At 39.3% G+C, this 23,683-nt stretch overlaps 1 protein-coding gene across 2 annotated transcripts in view; it reads right to left on the bottom strand.

The window, feature by feature from the left end:
• Positions 1 to 3,345: 3,345 nt before the first annotated feature.
• FLRT2 (fibronectin leucine rich transmembrane protein 2) overlaps positions 3,346 to 23,683 on the bottom strand; it is a 105,256-nt gene continuing 84,918 nt past the window's right edge. For both annotated transcript variants that reach the window (XM_055130314.1, XM_055130313.1), the window contains exon 2: positions 3,346 to 8,437. In XM_055130314.1, the coding sequence (XP_054986289.1) occupies positions 6,062 to 8,038 (1,977 nt within the window). In that variant the 5' untranslated portion in view covers positions 8,039 to 8,437 and the 3' untranslated portion in view covers positions 3,346 to 6,061. The remainder of the gene's footprint in view (positions 8,438 to 23,683) is intronic.

The following is a 23,683-nucleotide window of genomic DNA, read 5'->3' on the forward strand; positions in this document are numbered from 1 at the left end:
AAATCTATTGTATAGTATCAAAAAATTAAGAGACTGCACATTACAAGGTTAAAGGATCAATGTGATGAGCTGTATTAAAGCTCATTTTACTCAATTTTAAGTAAGGTCATACCTATATGCAGGAGTTCAATATTTGGGAGGTGCTTTTATTATTTTACATCGATTTTCAATCTGATGCTCACTGAACATTTCAGAGGTTAGCTTTATAATTACAAAAGTCCTAACTTTTCAACTGCTTGTTATAAATCAAAATTTTTTCACCCAAATTTATTTCTCATTTTATTAATGCACTATTACTCTGTTCACACCTATTTAAGATCACATGGTAGGTATGATGGAGACATTATCAAATTTACCTATAAGTTTGTCTCTCTCTTTTCTTACCCGACTCTGTTGACTTTAATGAAAATATTTAAAGGCATTAGAAGGATTCAGAGACACTGGAATGAACTAGAAATGAGTATTATTACAATTATTTGTGAGCTCTTTTGCATAACCATATTTTTCTCTAAATTCCCAGTAGAACCTAACACAATTGTATGCAATGAGTAAATACATTGGTTAAAAAAAATCTTTAATAAGCATGATAGCCTAAAAGGTATTCTTGATTTGCTGAGAGTATATTTTATTCTTTGATGATGTTTTCAAGAGTAGCTAACAGCACAGTGTTGAAAGAATGTATAGACTTTTTTTGAATAAATGGTATTTTTTGAGACAACCTCAGAGTAAGATCTGAAAACCTCGTTGAAAATTATCAAGTATAGTAATGGTATTTTACACAAAATTTCCCAAATGTAATAACAATCAGTGTTACCCTTTCCTTAAATGGTTAATTTTCCCAATAATATAAGCTATCTAAGGTGTTATGCTTTATTTTTTATTCAATCTCTGTCAAATGCATCATTGCTAAATGACCAAGAAAGATTAGAGGGATTTGGATAAATCATGATAACAACTCAAAGTCTAAGATGAACATGGATATATTTTCAAGAATGACCACTGAATGCATGTGTAGAGTAGTTATAAATAATACTAAAGTGAAAAATTACTATTGAAATTATTTTTTAATGGACACTGAAATCCAACTCTATTTATACATCTATAATATGAAGTAGGGAGGGCTGTTCAGATTGGACAGCTATAGCAGTGCTTTTCTGTATTCTAAGTAGCAAAGATTTCACAAATACAGAGTAGTATGCTCCGTGTGTGCATGTATTCATAGGAAGACACAACTCAGACCGGAAATAGTAAAGAACAAGAGGATTTCATATAAACACACACAAGGAACGTTTGGAGATCCTTTAAAAGATAGAAGTTGTCTTCAAGGTGGGAGGAACTGAATATTCATCTCCTCCTTCATCTCCTCCTTCCTGCCATCCTCCTATTGATGGGTGCCTCCACCAGAAGGCATCCCTCATGCCTCTTGACGTTTGCAAAGCAAGTTTTGACTGACCCCCAATGAACTTAGATGAACACAAAGTGGTTTTCTTTTAAAATAAGCCTTTACTGAATATATCAACAAGGTACTGTATAGCGTAGAGTGAAATTTTAGTTAACAAAGTGTGCGACATAGTAGGTCTCGGAGGATCGTGATGTATAATTTTCCAGCCTCTTGCAGTCCCTTGTCAGAGAGAACGCACTGAATGCAAACCAAAAGCAAATCAATATATGGTTTAAACAATAACAAATCATCAGGAGTAACTTTCAGTGAATATATACTGGTCCTTTGAGGGACACACAGTGGACACAAGCCTTTACCTTGCCTCAGCCAGGTTATAAATCTTACATCCCATGGACATTTTACAAATGCCTCCGTGTGTGTTTTTGTGTGTGCACACGCAACATGTGTTTCATTTGCATTTAAAAATGCCTGTGGGATGTTCTTGCTTTGTGCTCTTCGGGGAGGTGTGCTACTAGAAAATGAGAAGAAAACAAAACTAGAGCAAAAGAATCTGGTTTGCTGCAACAAGTGTCATACTTCCCCAAACTTTCCACAATTAGTGGCAAGCATCTCCTATTGACAAAGAAATTCAAGAAAGCAAATAACAGCTTCCTACATTACTATTTCCCTTAAAAAAAAATAGAGCATCAGGCAAGGTTTCACAATTCAAAGACCTAGAAGGTGTTCTTTTTTGTTTGTTTTCTTTTGTTTTGTGCCTGGGTCTTTTTCTCTTTTGGAGTTCTGTTCACTGCTTTTACTTTTAGCATGCAGCTATAAAGGTAAGTCGTGAGAAAAACAATGACTCTCATGTATGTTTGAAAGGAAAACTTAAGGTCTCCTTGTGATAAACCAGACAAAAATATAAACAAGGAAGCTGAGAGGAAATTCACCACTTCACTGACTTCTCCGTGCATTGCTGAATGTTGCAATGGACTCTGCAAGTCCAGCTTTGATGATCAAGGACAATATTGGCTCCCTGTCAATTGTATTGCTACACTGTCGTCTTGTGTTGGAATAGATGCTCAGCTCACAATTTACACTGTTTGTCTTCTGTCCTGGGTTGGGAAGTTCTGACTCTTAGTGAAATTATTAAGACAGTGGCAATATGCAAGAGTAAAACAAGGAGCTATAGCATCAGCTACATCATTCGTACATTAGTAGAGACTAGTCACATTACATTCTTTTTTTTTTCCTTTTTAATCCTCGGATACTCTTTTTAATCATGGGGAATATGTCTAATATTTTTCCATCAACATCCAGATAATTAGGAATCTCATTATTTCTTACAGGGGAGAATGTCTTTTGCTGGACACAAGAAAAAAAAAGTGTCAGGGAGAACACTCCTTGTCAACACTGCCTGTGACTGTTCAGTGATGACTGCTAAAGCAAATGACAAGTGTCAAGAGAAGTGTAGGTCATTCCACCGTCAAACACATCTCTCCCCAAAGTAGGTGTTAATGACAACTCCAGGTATGAAGAATGATAAATGATATAAGTGTGATCATGGCTAACCGTTTTCCTTTTAGGATTTCCTTTGCACTGTGACAATTACCCAACTCTGGCCACTGTCTCCTACTTCTGAAACCACTTCACTGGGTCAGGCAGACTTTGCTTCTTATAAACTTGTGAGCAGAGTTTTGGACCTGATTTTGTTCTTTCCATAGTCTTTTGCTGCCAAGGTCAATTTTTAACTAGTTTTCTCAAGCTATCAAATAGTGGCAACAAGATTTCCCGGTACAGAGCTGATATGTCAGCAAAAGCACTTGTCATATCTGAAAGTGCCTATTGAGGCACAATCCACCACTGATGGATGTCATCAGCTGTCCTACGACACAGAAGAAACTAAAACATCCCATGATGTACTCTCCATCCTGTTCTAGCTGAGAACCCCAGACATCCTAATCGAAAAGGGAGTCTGATTTTTATTTTAGTAGTCTACATCACTTTGTATACAAGATTAAAATAAATACTGTAACTAGGTTCTATCTTAGAAAAACTCTAGTAAAGAAACCAAATTATTGAACCTTTTTTAGATGACAGGGTCTCTATTGTACCACTTAAACCCCAAATAGTTCTGTGAACCCTACAGGATATTATAGAAACCTTTCCAATCTTGGTCTTCTTGGCCCAATGCAAAGAAGTTTCAGCAGCAGAAGTTCCCAGTTGGGAGTATACACACAATAAAAATAAATGAGGATGATTGCTTTTTGGATAAAAAGAAAAAATAAAAACCTCAAAAGTCAAAGTACCATCGTTTGAACACATAGTTTTATCTATACAGCCAAAGGGGAAAAGGACAGCAGAAGGGAATTATCCAGAAATATACAAAATCCCATATCATTGTCCCACATTTTAGATGACTTAGTGCTACTACACTGATCCCCTTCATAGATTGTCTCATTCCTTTGCTGTGTAGACCTAGCTTTAAAAAAGCAAAAACCCAAACTCACTAGCTAATAGACTAAGATGGAGACCAAAGTCATTTTAAAATTCATTAAAAAAAATTATAGCTAGTTTTAGCTCAACTGCACAGTTTCGATTCTTGTTTCTACAACATTATAAGCTTTAGTTATATTTTCTGCTTATTCTGAGGGACAAAGGATATTAAAACATATAAGTTGGGGATATATTATTAAAGAAAATAAAGCTCTTACTATAAAGAAAAAACTTGCATAGCATTTTATACCTAAACTCTTACAAAGAAGACACATCACAGTTTTATTTTGTTAAGAGGAAGAGAAAGAGAAAGCAAAAAAATGATATTAACTTTGTGGGTTCCTAAAATAATGGCCATTGAACAGGAAATAAGCAACACAGGGTGAAATGCTGATGATTTATTTTAAAAATAATTTTCCAAGGATGTACTTTTAAAAAGTAATGTATGTGATCTATAGCCCTTCTACATGTAAGGGATGGGAAGGAGTAAATTACATATGCTTTTTTGAAGATTTATCAAAATATCTAAAATTAAACATAGGAAACCCTCTCTTCTCTATGCTTTCTGCTTGATGCCCTGCTTGTCTCATACAAAGAGAACAAGCCTTCATTTTCAGACTTGTTCATTTTTCATCTGTTATCTGGTTAATATAAGATTGATTATCCTTCCACATTTCCCAAAGAAGAGGAACATACGAGATTGAAAAGAAATAAATGAAATTTCAAAAATGGAACAGGATCAAAGTCAGACCAAGGTGGAAACTTGGTATTGCTTCTTCAAAAAATACATTGTTTTGGCCAGCTTTGAAGTATCCTTACAGAATTGTTAGCAGTGAAAGTTAGTATCCATTTTAAAGTGTTTAAATTTATATTGATAAATTTATTGTGCAACTAAAACTGGCATTGATGATTGTTTTTTTCAGATTTTGAGCAGAGGATGAAGCAAACAAATGTGGCATAAACAGCTAACTATGAAAATATGGGAGAGGTGATTGGAAGACAAAAATTTGCCCGGGGATAAAGGTATTAATGCAAGCTATGTCAACATGACATTAACCAAGTCAGTTGATAAAGTATAGCAGAACCACTGATCACTTGCTTTTGTTTTCTACATGGTACCAATAAGTTCTTTAAATTACATGGTGTTTGAGTATAATACAAACGTTGATCTCTGTTTGGCTTAAATATCATGTTGACATAGCCGCGAAGAATCTACCCAAATAATTCTCATTATCAAAAATAATTCCATTCAATATAATTCTTCCCATTATTTTATTAGCCTCTTCTAAAAAAAGTATTCTAGAATATAGTTCTGTCAAATGTCATTCAACCTGACATATCATTTGAATAGTAACTCTTTCAAAGTGAGTTCTCTTGCTGGGACCCCAGACCTGTCCCTTAGGATGACCAAGATTAGACTCAGATCTCTAACGCCGTTTCCCCATAGGGCCAAAGAAACATAAGGAGTGATGTCTAAGTTCCTAGTCAGAAAGCCAACCCCCAGATTTGAAGGTCTCTTCAATTTCATCTCATTTTCTTGATTCTATCGGGTTGGATTAACTTATCTCACAGGAACTGACTTCCTCGTGATGCTTCTGTATTTCCTGCTCGGGGTCAAATCAGGGTAACTACCTCCTTTCTTATATTTTGAAATTTTTTTTTAAACGTTTCTTCCAGATCAGGAAGTATAGAAATAGCACAAAGATATCTTGGCCATTTCTTGTTTCACCCATATGACTTATGCTACACTCGCGAGTCCTTTTGGAATCTGCCCTTTTAACTGAACAGCAACTCTAGCAGAGGAATTCACTGTGACAGCTTCAACAGCCAAGTGGTTAATCAGCATCATGAGGAAGAATCACTCGTTCTTTTGCCTTGGGCTTGGGTTCTCATTGTACAACCCTGTACAGTACATCAGCAACTAGGTTTTTTTTTTTTTTCAGATTTAAAAAGCAAAGAGTTACAAAATTGTTTGTAATTAACTGGAAATAGAAAAGATAGCACTTTTTTTTTTTAAATCCCATTATATAGTACACCGTATAAATTACAGAGTATTCAAATGCACAAATGCATCTGGGTAACATTTATCAAATGTAATTTGCGTGTCAGTCTGTGCGCACACGTGTGTTGTTCTCCAGAGTTTCACGGTCCACTTTGAGAACGCCGGGGGTGGGCCCCTGGCTGTCACGTATGGCAGTGCTCCAAGTCTGGCACACTGCTGTTACAGTAGCGCATATTGTTGGGGATATGGCAGTCTGTGTAATTAATGCCCCCGTTTGGGGTGTAAATGGGCTGCAGTCTGAAATCTCCTTTAAGGAGCTGATCGTTATTTAAGGAGACAATCTGAAAGCTGGTTTCCGTCATCTCCAGGATGGAATTGTCCTTCTTGGTGCCCGCCTCGCAATAATCATCTTTCCGCCGGCCCCGGTTGTATTTCCACTTCTGGGAGGTGTAGCGCCCCTTTTTGTGCATGTGCCAGCAGAAGACGCCGAGCAGGACCACCAGCACGAAGATCACCGCACCCCCGATCAGGCCCGCCAGCAGAAAGGGGGAGCCCAGGCTGTGGGAGGTGGCGTGCTCCGCCGTGTTGCTGCCGTTGTTCGAGTACGCGGCGTGCGTGGTGGCCTCGGAGCAGACGGTGTCTTCCATCGCGCGGTAGTTGAACGCGTCCAGCGGCACTAAACAAATCCGGTAGGTGGACCGGGGCTCCAAGTTCACCAGGCTCAGGTGCTGCTTCTCCCCGCTGACGATGCGCTCCTGCACGATGCCCCCCACCAGGCTGTGGCCCAGCTTCACCCACGTGAGCTTGTAGGCCATCACCGCGAAGAGAGAGAGCCAGCTGACCTGCATGGACGTGTCGTTCACGAACTGGATGGACAGCTGGATCCGCTCGGACATCGGAGGGGTGCCTCTGTCCCGGCCGTCCCAATCGGGGACGGTGGGAAGCTTCGACGGCGTGGGGGTGAGGGGTGTAGAGCCCCAGCCGCGGGGTGCGTCGGAGGGCGCGGGCACAGGTGGAGTGGTGGGAGCCGCGGTGCTCGGAGCCGGGGTGAAGACGGGCCGCCCGGGGGTCGTGGTGGGGCAGGACAAAAGATTCATGTTCAACTCTCTGACGGCCATGCCCCGGACTTGGTCAGGCCCTTGGCACATGAAACCCCGCACGTTGAGGGAGGAAGGAATGTATTTGAGCCACTCTGTCACCCACTTAATGCTGCAGTCGCAGAACCAGGGGTTGTTCCGGGCTGTGAGCTGCTTCAGGTTGGAGAGATTATCGAAGACACCCTGCGTCAACATGCGCAGCTGGTTGTTGGAGATGTCCAGCCGTTCCAGCTTGCGGAGATTGGAGAAGGCCGTCAGGGGGATGTGGTTGATCTGGTTGTCCTGCAGGCACAGCCTGATCAGATGCGTACCGGGAAGGTCAGGAGGCGGGTGGGAGAGTGAATTCCGGACGATGGAAAATTCCTTGAGTTTGGTGAGATGGCTGAAGGTGCCCTCGGCGATGCCCTTGTTGGTCAGAAGGTTCCCGTCCACAATCAGACGCTCCAAGCTCGTGAGGTTCTGAAAGGCCATGTCGGAAATGACAGCAATCCGATTTTCATCCACTCGGAGCTCTTGCAAGTCCACGGGAAGTCCCACAGGCACGCTGCTCAGGTGATTCTTGGAAAGAAACAATAACTTGAGGCTGATCGCCTCCCGGAAGGCCCCATCTTCCACCCCAACTGTGGATATAGAATTGTCATCCAGGTGCAGCTCCTCCAGCTTCAAGAGTTGGGCTAGCGCGGCTCGTGAAATGGTCTGAATGTTGTTTTCCTGCAGATGGAGAACTCGGACGTTCTTGGGAAGGTTCATGGGGAATTCATCCAGTTGGTTGCCGTAAAGGTAGACGGTGTGCACCGACTGTACATTGTGCAGTTCTGCAGGAAATCCAGCATTATTAATTTGGTTGTTGTGGAGGTAGAGTACGGTTACGCCCTCCGGGATCCCAAGAGGCACTGAGGTCAAACTTCGCTCGTTACAGTAGACAAAGTTCCTGTCACAGCGGCACACGCTAGGGCACGCCAAGACTGTTGACACTTGTGAGTAGAGCCCCAGGGAAATGAGAAGCCAAGATTTCAGGAAAAAAGCCCCACGGCTGGGCCACTGGGTGGTCTGCAGGCCCATTTCTGAAGTACAGAAATAAAATACACTGTGATGGGGGAAATCAAAAGTGACAAAACAAAATGAAAACAAAAACCAGATACCAAAACCGAAAAGGACAGAATGGGATTCTGTCAAAGTCCAAAACTGCAGCTAGAGGAAAAGTCTCGAAGGCCCACACAGTGGAAAAAAAATCTTTTGAGGCCTCTGGTTTTATCAGCCTTTATTGCCCTCTTTGCTTCTGTCCTCCATGTGCAAAAATAAAACTTGATTGTGAGAATTTTCCACACTGGTAAAGGGGTGATGCCAAAATATTAGTGGTCCATGAGGGTGCAACTGGGCTGGAGGGATTCCCTTATTCTGTTGTGGATCGTGTCCGCGTTGATCAGCCTATGAACCTCTTGATGAAGCTCAATCTGAAATCTGTTGTAGAAAAGTAGAGAAAAAAAAGTCAGTTAGTGGAGGTAACTGACAAATCAGGTAGTGCTGATTTGACTACAAGTCTTTCAACATCCATGCGTCACCCTGTCAAGAAGGTTGGCGTCTAGTGATATTTTAAGTAATAATCATTGAGTTCACGAATATTCAAGAAATGAATGACTGCAGTATCTTATCTTAGAAAGAAGATGATGCCTTTGCCTCTCACTACCATTGCTGATTCTGTGAGTTTTGCATCCCAATCAGCACCTTTTCTTAGGTAACTATTTTCACATCAAAAGAGATAGGCATAGCTGAATTCCCAGAGCCAAAGGAGGATGATCACCTCCACTTCCAAGTGGTCCTATTCTGTCTCCTCATGTCAAAATACACCAAATGATTGAACAAGTAATAAAAATGTTAGGGGCAAAAAATGTGAAACTTTTTTTTTTTAGCGGTCTTTTTTTTATTTTTTATTGAATCACCATGTGTAAAGTTACATAGCTTTCAGGTTTAAATCTCAGTTATACAATGCTCGAACACCCATCCCTTCATCAGTGCACATATTCCACCACCAAGAATCACGGTATACATCCCCCCCAACTCCCCCAGACCCCCACCCCACCTGTGTAGCTGAAAAAATTTAAAATTTAACTTTACTTTCACTTTACTTTGATTGCATTCAATATTTCAACAAAAAACTCACTATTATTGTTTGAAGTTTCTCCCCCCAAAGTCACACCTGCTGAAAAGGAAGCATTTGATAATTTGTTTTCCATTGCTGAGAATAAAGAGATATGAGGTTGAGTGGCCGCGCAGTTTTGGATTTCTGTATTTTAGTATTTTAGTAACTAAGTCCAGAGAAATTTCTGCCAGAAATTGCATCATTGCAAGCTCGTACCTCTCTGCTACTTTATATTCCACATATGAGTGAAACTTTTTATCGACTGAAAGGAACAATGGCAAGATGAAACTGAGAATGCCATCTTGAAAGAAGAATACTGCTGAACTGAAGCTGATGGCCCACCTGATTTCTCTTTCCTTTCTCATGTCTTGCCTCATCATTATCGTGCTTCAAAATCAGTCACACTCAAGTTACCAAATAGAATGGTCAATGCCGTGGCCTGTGCTTACCTATGAGACCTCCAAGTTTAGTGAGATTTACCATGGCAATTCCCTTCAGAGTGACCCAAGCTCAGGCAAAAGTTTGAAGTTGATCAAGATTTAATCTACAATTCAGTCTATGGTCCACCAAACACCATCCAATATCCTTCCTGAGAACAGAGTCAAAAATACCCCCTGAGAGCTGTCAGATGTACCCCCAAACTAAAGAAAATAAAAGAATATATATATGCATTATATATATGCATATATTATATATTTATTATAGGTATATATTTGTTACATATAAAAGTACATATAATTTTGTTTAGCGCATGATAGGGGGCTCGTCTTTCATGCAGCCGACCCGTGTTCGATTCCTCCGTCCCTCTCAGAGAGCCCGGCAAGCTACTGAGAGTATTGCGCCCGCACGGCTGAGCCTGGCAAGCTACCCGTGGTGTATTGGATATGCCAAAAACAGTAACAATAAGTCTCTCAATGAGAGACATTACTCGTACCCACTCGAACAAATTGATGAGCAATGGGGTGACAGTGACAGTGACAGTAATATATTATATGTAAGTATAAAAGTAACATGGTAGCACTGTTATCCCATTGTTCATCTATTTGCTCGAAGGACACCAGTAACATCTCAATTGTGAGAATTGTTGTTACTGTTTTGGGCATGTCAAATACGCCACAGGTAGCTTGCCAGGCCCTACCATGCAGGCAGAATACTCTTGGTAGCTTGCCAGGCTCTCCGAGAGGGGTGGAGGAGTCGAACCTGGGTCAGCTGCATGCAACACAAACTCCCTACCCGCTGTCCTATATATATAATTTTGTTGATATGAATATAAATTATATAATCAATTATATATATAAATGTATTATATAGTTATATATTATTAAAGATATATAATTCTATTTTATATATGTATTATATATAAAACATGAGTTCAACAAGGTTATGCTTGTGAATATACCTCTTCAAAATGAAAATTGTTTTTGCCTGTCTCTATCCAGGATCATATTTACATTCTGCATTCCAATATGCACCTCTTATATATTTACTTCACACCAATGGCCCTTTTCCCATCTGTGAGCCATTTTTTCTGTTTTTAAAGGACTTTCAGCAAACTTTTAAGACAGAATACATGGTTGGGGAAGTAAAGGCAATCTGAGATAGTAATCGTGCCTTATTCCCAAATGTATTTTCCATCAGGTTTTAGATTGGGGAGGTAAAGAAGTTAATTGAAAGGTGCCAAATTTGATTTCCCTGCAAAATAAGCTAACATGATAGGACATGACAAGCTTCAAGTCTCCTAATTCTCACCAATACACAGAGATCGAAATAACTCATATCTAAAATCACAGAGGAATCATTTGAAATTGTTCTCTTAACTATTTTTAGAAACATAATTAAAAGAGAAAAGGAAAAAACAACATATGTGATATTTAAGTGTGGAAACTGTTGTAAATTTGTTCTACAATTCAAAAGACTGTAAACCATCTAAGAAACAACTTTGATGACAGACATGGTGAAGTTCATTTTTTAGTGTTTAGAGATGCTTTTGTTTTGAGAAGCAGGAGAATGTATCTTCATAGACAAAATGAGAACAACAGAGGAAAAAATAGATATATTTGCACAAAAAGTAACTTAATTTTCAAAAATTAAAAAATATTGTTGGTCACTGAAGCCATTCCTGCATAAAAATTTGCTTTTGAGCTTAAAATAATAATTTATAATTCAACAATGGATAGTACAAAAATGAGTTTAGTATCACCAGCTTGATACTATTCTAAGCCCTCCTTTCAAATTTTCAAATCATCTGAAAACTCTCATACTTGTCTACGCAAGTGTGGTCCTTGTTTTGTCAGCATGAGCTTAACCTAGGAAGTTGCTAGAAATACAGACTGCATGTCAGCAGAGCATCAGGTGTGTACATTAAAATTTGAGAGGCATGTGCTGAACACAGTGCCATCTCATTAAATCATTTGAATGTTTTCATTTATTAAATGTAAGGATAGCACAGCTGGCAGGGAGTTTGCCTTGCACACCGCCGACCCAGGTTCGAGTCCTCCATCCCTCTCAGAGATCTTGGCAAGCTACCAAGAGTATCTCATCCACATGGTAGAGGTTGGCAAACTATCTGTGGCGTATTCGGTATGCGAAAAATAGTAACAACAAGTCTGAGAATGGAGAAGTTACTGGTGTCCACTCAGGCAAATTAATGAGCAACGGGATGAGAGTGCTACAGACAGTGCCGCAGCGCTACAAAATAGAGGCAAGTGAAGTCAAAGGACCCTTTTGAACAGAGTAAAGGCATGAGGCATTCGAATCACATTTGTTCCCCAGGAGAGAGTCTCAAATTGCATCTTCTATATAAATCACTTCTTACAGTGCAATGATCACTTGCACTTGGCCTCAACGGACTCTTGAAGAATGTCTGCCTGAGTGACATGCACTCATGTCTGGTGAGAGTTTCAAGAGATATTTATAATGAGAGGGGCACAACGTTTATAGAGTATGATTCATTAAAAAACAAAAATTATTTGGTTCTAGTAGCATTTACTTTTCAGAGGAGACCAAAAGGAGAGTGAACGCTAGTATCTAACACATGTTTAAAGAGTTCACAGAAATCTTCCAAGTGTGATACTCGTATATAATGAGCAGAACTTCCTCCGGGAATAAAAACAGCTGCTCTGGGTCCTCTGAATCTCCGGGTGGGGGGAAAAATGCTTTTTTTTTCTATATGTACAAGTCAAATTTCTAGGCCCTGAAAAAACAACTTCTACCTGAGGATGACAAAATTTACTTGAAAAAAGTTGATCACTTAACTCCTTCAAAGTGGTATCACTGGAAGTCAATAAAGCACGCAGGGAAGGATTTTTAGACTATTGTTATGTATATTTTCCACTCTTTGAACCGTGTCCTCTCCCTTGGAGATCAGAGTCCCTGTGAGCCATCCCTTTGCCCCAGGCCTTGCTCTTCCGCAGGTGCACTCTACTTAGGAGAGGTTTTTATACTTCTGCAAGTGCAGGAAATGATTCTGAAGAAAGCCCCTAATAGGATTACATGGGACAGACTGTCACTGTTTATCCACCTTAATTGAAGAAAAGGCCTATCTAGCTCACGGTGTGTTGATCAGCTATGACAGTTTGACTGTGAATGAAAACATACGGTGCGCAGGCCTGTGTGAGCTTCTTAGGAATACCACAACATAAAGGCAGAATAGATTTTAACAATATCCTACATATTATGTCAGTTAATATACTGTATCTGTGTTTAAATTCATGCAAATCTGACTGCTGGACATTAATCCTAAATGTTTTAGGCTTCATCAGTGACTTGCCCCTTTTCCTCCTCCCAGAGAAGCTTACAGTGCTCTTACGAGCATCCCTAATTCCTCAAGTTAGTCCTTAACCTATCTTTTGTGCTTTACTTTTTTACATTCCCCAAGTTGGTCTTGGCTGCGTATAAACCAAAACTTCTGATGATTCTAGACTTCATAATTGAAGTGAAAGTCTTGCTTTTTTATTTCCCCTAGAGCCTTTTCATATTTTACTATAGAGCAATGTTTTTTTTTTGCTTAAATACAAAAATACCATTAATGCTGTGCTCCTAATATCTGGGCATTGATTGACTGGACACCCATCATAATTACTTGAATCAGGCTTTGGTTGCCATAGTTCGTAACATCCCACAAAGGGAGGTCCTACCATGGGACTGGGGTGGACCCTGGGCGAGCTGCAAAGCTACCCTGGCATCCCAATGGGACCATCTAGAAAGCACAAAAGCACAGTCTTGATGCAAGCTGTTAAGACTTAAGAGACAGGTTCCCCTTGGGGAAGGACAACCTGAGGACCTCGACTGGGACTTATGGTTTAATAACCTTGGTTGCCCTCAAAGCCCAGGAATCTTTAACTCCGTTTATCCAAATAACTGCAAGTATTCATAAGAAGTAAACTTAACTGCTTAATATATACAACTAAAGGAAAAGAGAAAAGTAATATAGATGTCCCCGAGAGACAAAGTGTCTCCTTGAGTTAATCCCCCCAAGAGAATTACGTCTGCCAAAATGCTTTGCCTCTGTAAATGATCAACCACATCTCGCTGCACTCCTGTACCTTGAACCCCTACAGGTGTTCTACAGGCGTGCTAACAGCTCTGCATGAAACTGGCCACTTTGGCCATGAGTCTTTAGTTCCCTGTCTTGTGGTTCCCCTGCACGGGAAGGCCTGAGGAGGCAATTCTCGGCCACTGAGCACAGGCTTCGTGCAACCTCACATTTTGAACTCACATCTGACGTTACAAGCACCTTTGCAATAATGATTTTTATTTGAAACTATCTTTTATGGACCTAAGAGATAGGACAGTAAGGAGGGCACTTGTCTTGCACCCAGCCAACCTGGGTTCAACCCTGAGCTCCCACACAGGTTCCCTGAGCAATGACAGGAGTTATCCCCAATTACAGAGAGAAGGAGTAAACCCTGAACACTAAGTATGACCTTAAGACTAACCAAAACAGGAGCTGGAGTGATAGCACAGTGGGTAGGGTGTTTGCCTTGCAAGCGGCCGACCCGAGTTCTACTCCCAGAATCCCATATGGCCCTCTGAGCACCACCAGGAATAATTCCTGAGTGCATGAGCCAGGAGTGACCCCTGGGCATTGCGGGGTGTGACCTAAAAAGCAAAAAGAAAAAAAAAGAAAAAAAAAACCCAAACAAACAATATACATATAGAGATGTATGTGTATCCTTTATATTTCAGCTATGATTACTATTAAATATTGAAGGCAGAAATCCATGCCATAGTTGTAGTGCAGCATAGTATAAAAATCACAACTCTAAATCCTGCATTCTTATCTTACTTCTGAAATTTAACAGCTGGAAGATCTTAATAAATTATTCTTTTCGTGTTTTCTCTACATCTGAAAATTTAGAATAAAGTTTTCTAACACAACTATGTGAAGTTATTAAGTGAAAAATCTTCAATATTGCATAACTGACACATGGCAATAACATAAAAATAACTATAAATCTATTGTTTGTGCAATTAATAGTATCACTGATATCAGAATAGATAAACTTCAATATGCAGAACTAAATCAAATCACTTCTGGTCTATCAAGAAAATGCAATTTCATTTACGCAGGATTTCTCAACCCTAGCACAACTATAGCTGAGCTTTATAATTAATTTGGAAACCATGAATATAAAAAACAACTCCAGACATCATTATATAAAAAGGTGTATTTTGAGGTGCACCTTGATCACTCAGTTGAGAACCACTAGTATACACTATCTGACAAACATTTTGAAAGGTTCGTATCATTGTTCTGATTTTTTTAATTGAACACAAGAGATAAGATCCTAACCGACAGAATCTAAACATGCTTCTCACTATGGACACCAAAACATGAAAGTGCAAAAGAGCAAATTGCTTTTCATTCATTCAATTAATCAAATACTTATTTGGCACAAGAATGAGTACACAGTCTATGCACCAACGATATAGTTTATGGCTTAATGAAGCTGAAAGTTTAGTGAGGGGAGAGAAATTAATAAGCAGAAGATCATGGTACTGGGTAAAGAATTCTATCACTAAGGCAGCAGTAATCACCATATGGGTTATCAGACTCTAAGTTTAAGATATCGGATATGTAGAGTATTTGGCATATCAGGTATGTAAAGAACTCTTGGGTAGAACATCAGGAAAACACTTGCCAGAAAAGATGGTGCATGTGACCTGAAAGAGTCACATATAAACCAAAAGAAGAGATTCAAGAAATTCTTCATAAGTATCCCTGTGGGATCAAATGGAGAAACTAAGCTCCGAAGAGAGAAGCATCAAAGCTTTAGCTGCAAGTTCCTCTCCCCCAAATCTCTGCTTCTCACGAAGGTACCTTGTTTCCAGAAGATAATAAGCCACTTTGTGTCTCCAGATTGTTAAGTCGTTTTATTTATAAAACTCTGGATGTGAGACGTAAAAGTAATTTTCAGAAGGTAAATTTTCTACATTGAGAAAATTTACTTTCCCCTTTGTTCCTCCGCCACTTTCCTCTTTGCTTGAATACTGCATTGAGTATATTTCTGCTAAAAGAAACTAAAAATGATGAAGAATGACTTCAAGGCAGATGCTAGGGGAAAACAGAAATTTTCGTTTACGGGCAGAAAACAGCATTTCAAAAGCCTCCGTGTAAATCACCCTCCATCAAATGCTCATCCGAGACAGCAAGGACTTGGCCCTCTGGTCTGTTAAAGATGACAGTAACAGCGGCAGTTATTGCAGGATACTTTACCTTAATTTAACTCTTTTCACGGGAACTGAGACTCGAAGCATATAAATCATGTAAAAGCTTTCTGAAACGAGTTGCTCTCCTGCTGCTGCTGAGGATTTCTTAAAAATTAATTCCAGGAACCTGTATTCCAGGAGCGCTTAATAAACCCTGGCTATAAAAACCATAGTACAGAAAATAGGAATCGTCAATAAGTACTGCCAATTGCATAATATAATGACACGAGGACAAACTTAATAAAACCTGAATGGTTTCGGCCTTGGCTGGATTGTGACAGAACCTCATGGTGCATAAATAGATACAAATGAAATAGCACACCTGAGAAATTATCCTGGAAAAGTTTCAGTGGGCTTCGAGCTTCTGGCGTTGGGCAATTTGTGTTGAAAATCCAACCCACACAGATGTAGGATGCATAGACCACACCACACTACAATGTCACTGTTATGATGTGGAAATGCTAAAGCAATTTAGAGATCTGTGCACATTTCCACATTCCTGAAGGTAGGTTAGAAATACTGTTTGTACAGCAATCAGGGGATTTCTATAATTAGCTGTCCAAAATGTGAGGATTAGCAAAGGAATTTGTGGGAAATACATAACAATAGCTGCCTCCAAACTTAAAAATATTTTTTCTATGTTTTTCACTAAGTCTAAACCAAGCAACCTTGAACTTTCTCATTAAACAAATATTTTTCTTCACTAAAAGAGAAAAAAAAAATAAGGTATGATGGAAAGGAAGCCAAAAGGAAGGATGGAGGGAAAGAAAGGAAACGTGTTATTTGAACAGCTGATCATCTCCTGGCTCCATTCAGTCCAGAACTAAAATCATTAAAAATGAACCAAAGAATAAAAGCTATTCTCCTGGCAAGCATACAATTCTCTAACACATTTGAAGAGTGCTCATGTTTTTAGTGCAGTAGGTTCACATAAAGAGGCATGTTTAGAACAAGCAACCAATGTTAAGAATTCAAATTCACAACCATTGAGAATGCATTCATTACCGCTACAAACTACCAATACACTCGGGAGATCCTCATGCCCCTTCCCTGAACTGATTATAATATTCATAACCTGGAATTGCAAGACGAGGCCTTCAGAGTGTTTAGAACAGTGGCGAGTAGATAAGAAAAGAGGTTGAATTTTGTTGAGAGTATACTGACAGGATTAAAGAAAAGGAAACAGTCTAGGATGAAAAAAGGAAGGGCTTCTACAACTCATATCTTTATGATTTTCAATCTATTTCAAAAAGTGAACTTTATTCATGCATTCATACATTTGCACAAACACACAGATACCAAACATGCCATGTCTGAGGTACCGAAGGCAGCTGCTTTCTTACAATTTATCTTCAATAGAGATTCCCACCACCGTTATCTGATCTCACAGTTCCCCAGGATCAAGGGCCAACACACTACAGGAATGTGGTGACATCAAAATTTTGTTTTGACCTCAGCTTAGCCGTTCATCAATAGCAGGGTTAAGGGAACTTGACTAAAACTGTCTGAATCTCACCATTTTACTCTTAAGAGAAAATCATATGCCATGGTTGTAAAATGTGCGGGGGAAGACGAGATAGAATGCAGGTACAGGGATGCTAAGTGGGCACAGCAGTCTGTGACTTACAAGTGGTAGAGAGAGTGTCATAAGCAAGAGTTGCACTCTGGGGATACTGGACCCAAGGAACTTTCCCACTAAACAGCTGTGATAAAGTGGACACAGCATATCACCTCATCTTTGATAATTTTATCCCACTGGAAAAAATGCATAAAACAACAGTATTGTTCTTGGATGCTCATAAATCACCTAGAAGATGATCTAACACATGGAAAACACACACTCATATGGGCTGGTCATTCACATTATCAGCATTAAAAGAAACAAATGATAACAAAAACCCTGCAGTTCCAGCAGCCTTTGCCCCTCATTCAGCTGTGTTAATTATTTTGCATTCGTCACATTTGACTTTCTTCTAACTTTCATGCATTGATCCCAGTTTTTGCCTTTGGAGACAGACATGTATGTTTTGCCATCCATCAACCCTGTCAATATGTTGAGACACTCATTGGGATCCCTGAGATCTTCTTTCCTATGTACATCTCCCACTGCTTTTATTTGTGCTAGTATCTCATTGGCACAAAATGTCTTCATTGGCAAGGCGTTCATGATATGTACTGCCCAGAATAGAAAACGAAACTCACAGTGGTTTGACAAGTACAGAGGGCAGGGCAGCAAATATTTAGGAGTGTCCACATGGAGCCCTGCGAGCAAGGAAACTCTGGAACCGCCCCATCTCTTTGCATGAAACTCTTTACAATTCCCAAAGCAGTTTAATATGCTTCCCTTCATTTAATCCCACAATGACCCATAGGAGATATGTACATCAACCTCATAGTTTATAGAGATGAAGTAATTTGCATGGTGTTATGTGAATGATATGAGTAGAGGGTGATACATTTAGATTTCTATAAAAAAAAATGCTGCCTTCGGGTATGACTGTATGAATGGTATTAAATTTAAGAGTATTACAATCAGAACCCACTCTCCTGGAAAAAAAAAAAAGGAGAGAGAGAGAGGAGCTGTTCCACTATTTAAATTTATAAAACTAGCAGGAGCCTAGCATTTGAAGTGCGTAACACATCCATCTGTATGGTAAGTAGGTAAAGGGAATTAATCCAGAGAACACATTATCCATCCTCTGGTCTCCCCATGTGGCTCCTGGATCCGGAAGAAGGGGAAATGAAGTGATATTCAGCATAGAAGGGCTGAGGATTGGGGATGTCCAAAGGACACAATGGGTAATGATAAGATGATAAGGAAACAAACAGCAAATTGTCCTTGCAGATTTCAGAATCCAAGGAGTCTCAGGATGTCACCATATTCTCAGCCTAGGAGTTCTTTATACTGAACCACTAAGGGAAAACTGTTGAAGAGATGAAACCAATTGCCACTGTAGGACAGACGGCTAATATCCGCATACTATTGGCTTGGATATAACTGATACAGATACCGTGAACTGCTTAAATTTCAAGTGATAATAATATCTGTAGCTGATGAGATCAGGAATCTGATAAACAGCAATTTTAGGGAAAAATATGGCTGAACCTCCTTTTTTTTCACTACATATGACTCTAATTCATTCTTAGTAGGAGTATTTGATTTCAGATCATCTCAAAAATGACTTTTGTCTAATGCTCATTTTGTCTAATGCTCTCACCCCATCTTTCCATGCACCTCAGTGCAATCTTCTACCACTTATATAGAGAGGGACTAGAGAGAGTAAAAAATCATCCTCCTTTATTTCCTCTTTCCCTTTACTTTTTCAAAAGTTATTCTGAGGTAGAACATGAGATTTGAGCCTAATGTTTAAATGACCGTTGTCAGGTCAAGAGAGGTAATAAAGAAGTGCCTATACACATAGCATTTACCTATTGGTTCCAGTATCTCTTCAAAATTGAGTTCATAGCAAGCTAAACATTCTAATAAGTATTTAGAATTAACTACTGCTTGTAATATGAATTATGCATAGCATTATGGGGACCTTATATACAATATTATAATTATATAGTAATAATGTCATTATTTCCTTAGTTTACAAATGAGTAAACAAGCTTGGGGAAATTCGCAATTTATTCAAGTTCCAATGTGTAGCAAAAACTAGAGATAGAATTTAATTTAATTTTCTGGTTAAAAAAAATTCAATGTTCTTCCCATTGTCCCACATTTCTCTCTGCATAAACTTGGGGATTATTACAAAACATCTTCATCCAGCCTGCAAGATTCTTTGGTCCTGTTATTTTGTAACATCAATCAAAAAATTACCTCCCACCTACCCATGACCAGTTTCCCTATACCCAAGGTGAATTTCAGATTCCCATTAATGAATCACTTTAATAGCTCAGACTATAGATTCTCTCTGTCCTTCTCTCTCTCTCTCTCTCTCTCTCTCTCTCTCTCTCTCTCTCTCTCTCCACACACACACACACACACACACACACACACACAACCTCAATTCTCAATCCATCTAGCAATCCTAGAAGACATTTACACACTTCTGGAAAATTCTTTTTCCTGTTCTCTTCAAACAAGATATCAACATTTTCTCTCTTCAGATCTCCAACCCTCACCTGTTACACATAATAATTTTTATCTGAGCATGAGTAATCATATAGCATCTCCCACATGTTTCTTTTACAAGAAATTTTAGTTCGCCCTTGTATGCACAAGCTTTCTTTTCTTTAAATTTGATCATACCTTCACTTCTTTAGAAACCTGAACCTATAGAACTCTCCAGAAAATATTCTATCTCCTCCCATGTGTAAGAAGCTTCTCTCTCAAACTAGATTCAGTTTTAATTATTCTCTAGTTATTTCCACTAAAAAGTAAGACCCATGAATCCAAATTTCTCTTCTAGCTATTACCATATTTCTCTAATGTTAGTAAAATTCCTAGAAAGTGCTCCATCTTGGACCTCTTAACAATCCCCCCCCAACAACTTAACCTATCATACTTCATATCTGACCCAAGCCCTATTTGAACATAAGAATATTACTGATGTAAACTATTTGTTCATCATCGGTAAATCCAAAAGGTCTTTTCCTCTCCTCTCACAGCATTATTCAGATATGTTGTTGAGACCCTTCTTGAAATTTTCTCATACCACGAGTTTTTTACATCATCATCTCATCATTTTCTTTCATTCCTCCTACTTCCTATTTTTTAGATTCTCCCTCTTCTAAGTAACTCCGCAGTGTGAGTTAAGTAAGTTTGGAAGAAAGCAATGTTCTTCTCCCTCTGTACGAAAACAACATCTAAGTGTTCATTTTAAACTGAAATCCTGATTTCTGACAGTTGTCTCAGCTTTTCAGCTGTATATCTAAACACTCAAATGACATATTCACTTTCATGTTCCAGAACCATGTCCAACGGTGTTTATAGTGCCCAACGCTTTTAAAGATCTTCACCTGCACAGCTTTATAAAACAAATACAGTCTACGCACTACAGACTCCACCGAGGGAATGACTATGCCACGTTAAGTAGCTTCTCCAAAGCTGATCAGCAGAAAAGTGACAGGGATGGGATTTGAACTGAGCGCAGACCACAGGGTTTCTGACCCATGTCTTGTATATCTGAAAGTTGCAGACAGGTAGAAGTTGTTCTGCTTCTGCTTAGTATTATTTCCCACAATGTAGATCAGTACATGGCACGCATTCAAGGCTTTGCAGAAAAAGTAAAAGAACCAAAGAATGACCTTCAGATGACAACTTAATTTGAAGACACAATCTGTATTTTATGTATTTGCTTGTTCATTTTAGGACCAGCAGTAGCACAGCGGGTCGGACATTAGCCTTGCACGTGGCCGACCCGGGTTCGATTCCTCCATCCCTCTCGGAGAGCCCAGAGAGCTACCAAGAGTATCCTGCCCGCACGGCAGAGCTGGCAAGCTATCCATGGTATATTTGATATGCCAAAAACAGTAACAACAAGTCTCACAATGGAGGCGTTATTGGCGTCCACTTGAGCAAATCGATGAGCAACAGGATGACAGTGACAGTGATTTTTAGGACCACACCTGGCTGTGCTTAGGGCTTTCTCCCAATTCTGCACTCAAGGATCACTTCTGGTGGCTTCTGGGGACCCTATGGGAATCCTGCGGGATTGAACCAGCGTCAGCCACCTGCAAAGTAATCACCTTACTTACTGTTCTAGCTCTATGGTTTCTGAAGACACACTCTGTTAAAAACAAAACAAAACAAAACCTTTCCACATTTTCAATTCAATGTCTCATAAGAATAAATAAATACTATTTTAGAATAGCTTTCAAGGATTTCTAGCAAAGCTAGCTTATCCAAAGAAATTGTGAAATAGATGCGTGACTAGTCCCCAAACACAAAGGAACTAGACAACCGTAGAAAGAGGCAAAGGGCATGCAACTAGAAAATAATTGTGATCACTATAGCACAATACTTATTTTTACAGAGTAATGCAAAATTCTTGGCTCAGGATCAATCTTTAGTACTCCTGAAATGGGGTGAATCTGACCCATTATTAAAAACTTAACTTGATGAGAGGTATGTATTACCACAGCAGATGCCGAATGCTTCATTTCAGTGAGCATTTTGATCTGAATTCAGGTACATCTTTTTGGTTTACCACAAAAAAGTCTATTTCTACTTGTTTGTGGCCAAAAGCTTATAAATATTTACGAAAATTGAGTGTGATAGTTCTATAGAGCTTTAATTACACTATATTATCCCACATAGTTAGAATTAAAACAAAATGGGCTGGGGTCTTTAAATGTATTCTTAAAAGCTTAAACAAATACAGTGAATCCAAAAATATATGTATGACCTATTTTTCTAGCAAAATATTACACCATATGTGTAATATACATAATGAAATAAAAGTATCTTCTTCACAAGGAGAACGCAGATTTCAGTCACTGATATTGATTAGGTGCATGAAATGAAATTACATAGTGTGTATTTCCAGGTGAGTTATCTGGCTTTGAGTCTACAAAATGAAAAATTCATTGCTGAAGCCTATTTCAGTATCATAGGGATGGCTCTGCATGTAAATGGCATAAAATTTCCTTACTGAATAAATAGGTTTTACAATCATCTTCAGAACACCTGTCATGCTGAGTGCCTGGCTCTGTTCAGGGGACTATTTCCGGATTTGAGGGATGAGAGGGGACAAGAAACAAAAGAATGATGTTTATTTCTTATCCTTGAACTTATCCTGCTCGCAAGAGCATTGTCTTCCCAATTCCAAAGGGGCCAGATATAGGGGAAGATAAAAGTGATTTTTCAAGTGATTCCCAAAACTTAAAACCCAGATGAGAGAAGAAGTCAGCATCGTAACTTACAGAGTGCGCACTGGGAATAATTCAAAGCAAAATACAGGACAGATTTTAAAGGCTTCCTCTAAAAATATCTAGACCTATGGCCTGTCCATTTGAATGAGTTTTGAGACATGTTCCCCGAACAGAGGGATTTGAGCATAGGAGTGCATCCCTTTCAAATTCTCAGGATGCTGATTTCATTTATAGTCAGTGCAGGTTGCATTCTTTACTTCAAATACAAAAATGGCAGTATTTTATTAAGCATATGCTCCCAACCAATTTCAAGGATTTGATCCTTTATTTAAAAACTCTCCTAGACTGGAGTGATAGGATAGCAGATAGGGACCTTCCTTTGCCTGCAGGGACCAGGTTTTAATCCTCAGCACTATATATAATGCCCCTGACCCCTACCAGGAATGATCCCAGATGCAGACTAAGAGGTAAGTCCTGGGCACTGCTGGGTGTGGCCCACAAGAACCCCCAAATTTAAAATAAATAAATAAAAAGAAGACCTCGCTTCCAAAGTCCTTCACTGTCCTACATACATGTTTCAGAACATGATGACTTTTGATTTTCATTCTAAATACAAGTAAACGAGAGACTAGAACACAAGCACTGCAAGTAAACCCTGCATGTAGCCAACCCAGATTTGAATTCTTGGCACCACATATGATACCCATACGCTGCCAGGGGTCACTCCTGACTACATACCCAAGAGTAAACCTTGAGCAGAGCCCAGAGAAAGCTTTGAGCAAACCAGGTGTGGCCCCAACAAAACCAAAGGAAACAAAAAAGCAGAGCAAACTTAAGTTTGATCCAGTGCATGCCATATGCACAAAGCAGCCACCAGAGGGAGGTAACATAATTGAAGGATGGTCCCAGGAAGAAATGAAAATAATGGCAAAAAAGCAGTTCTGCACATCTCTCAAATGAATGCTGTTTAAATTAGCTAGTCTCTGTTAGTGCTCAATGGTTGATCTAAAGAGTTCTAGACCTTCATGGTTCTAAAT

Source organism: Sorex araneus, chromosome 3 (genome assembly GCF_027595985.1).
Source record: "Sorex araneus isolate mSorAra2 chromosome 3, mSorAra2.pri, whole genome shotgun sequence".
In the NCBI taxonomy this organism is placed as follows: domain Eukaryota; kingdom Metazoa; phylum Chordata; class Mammalia; order Eulipotyphla; family Soricidae; genus Sorex; species Sorex araneus.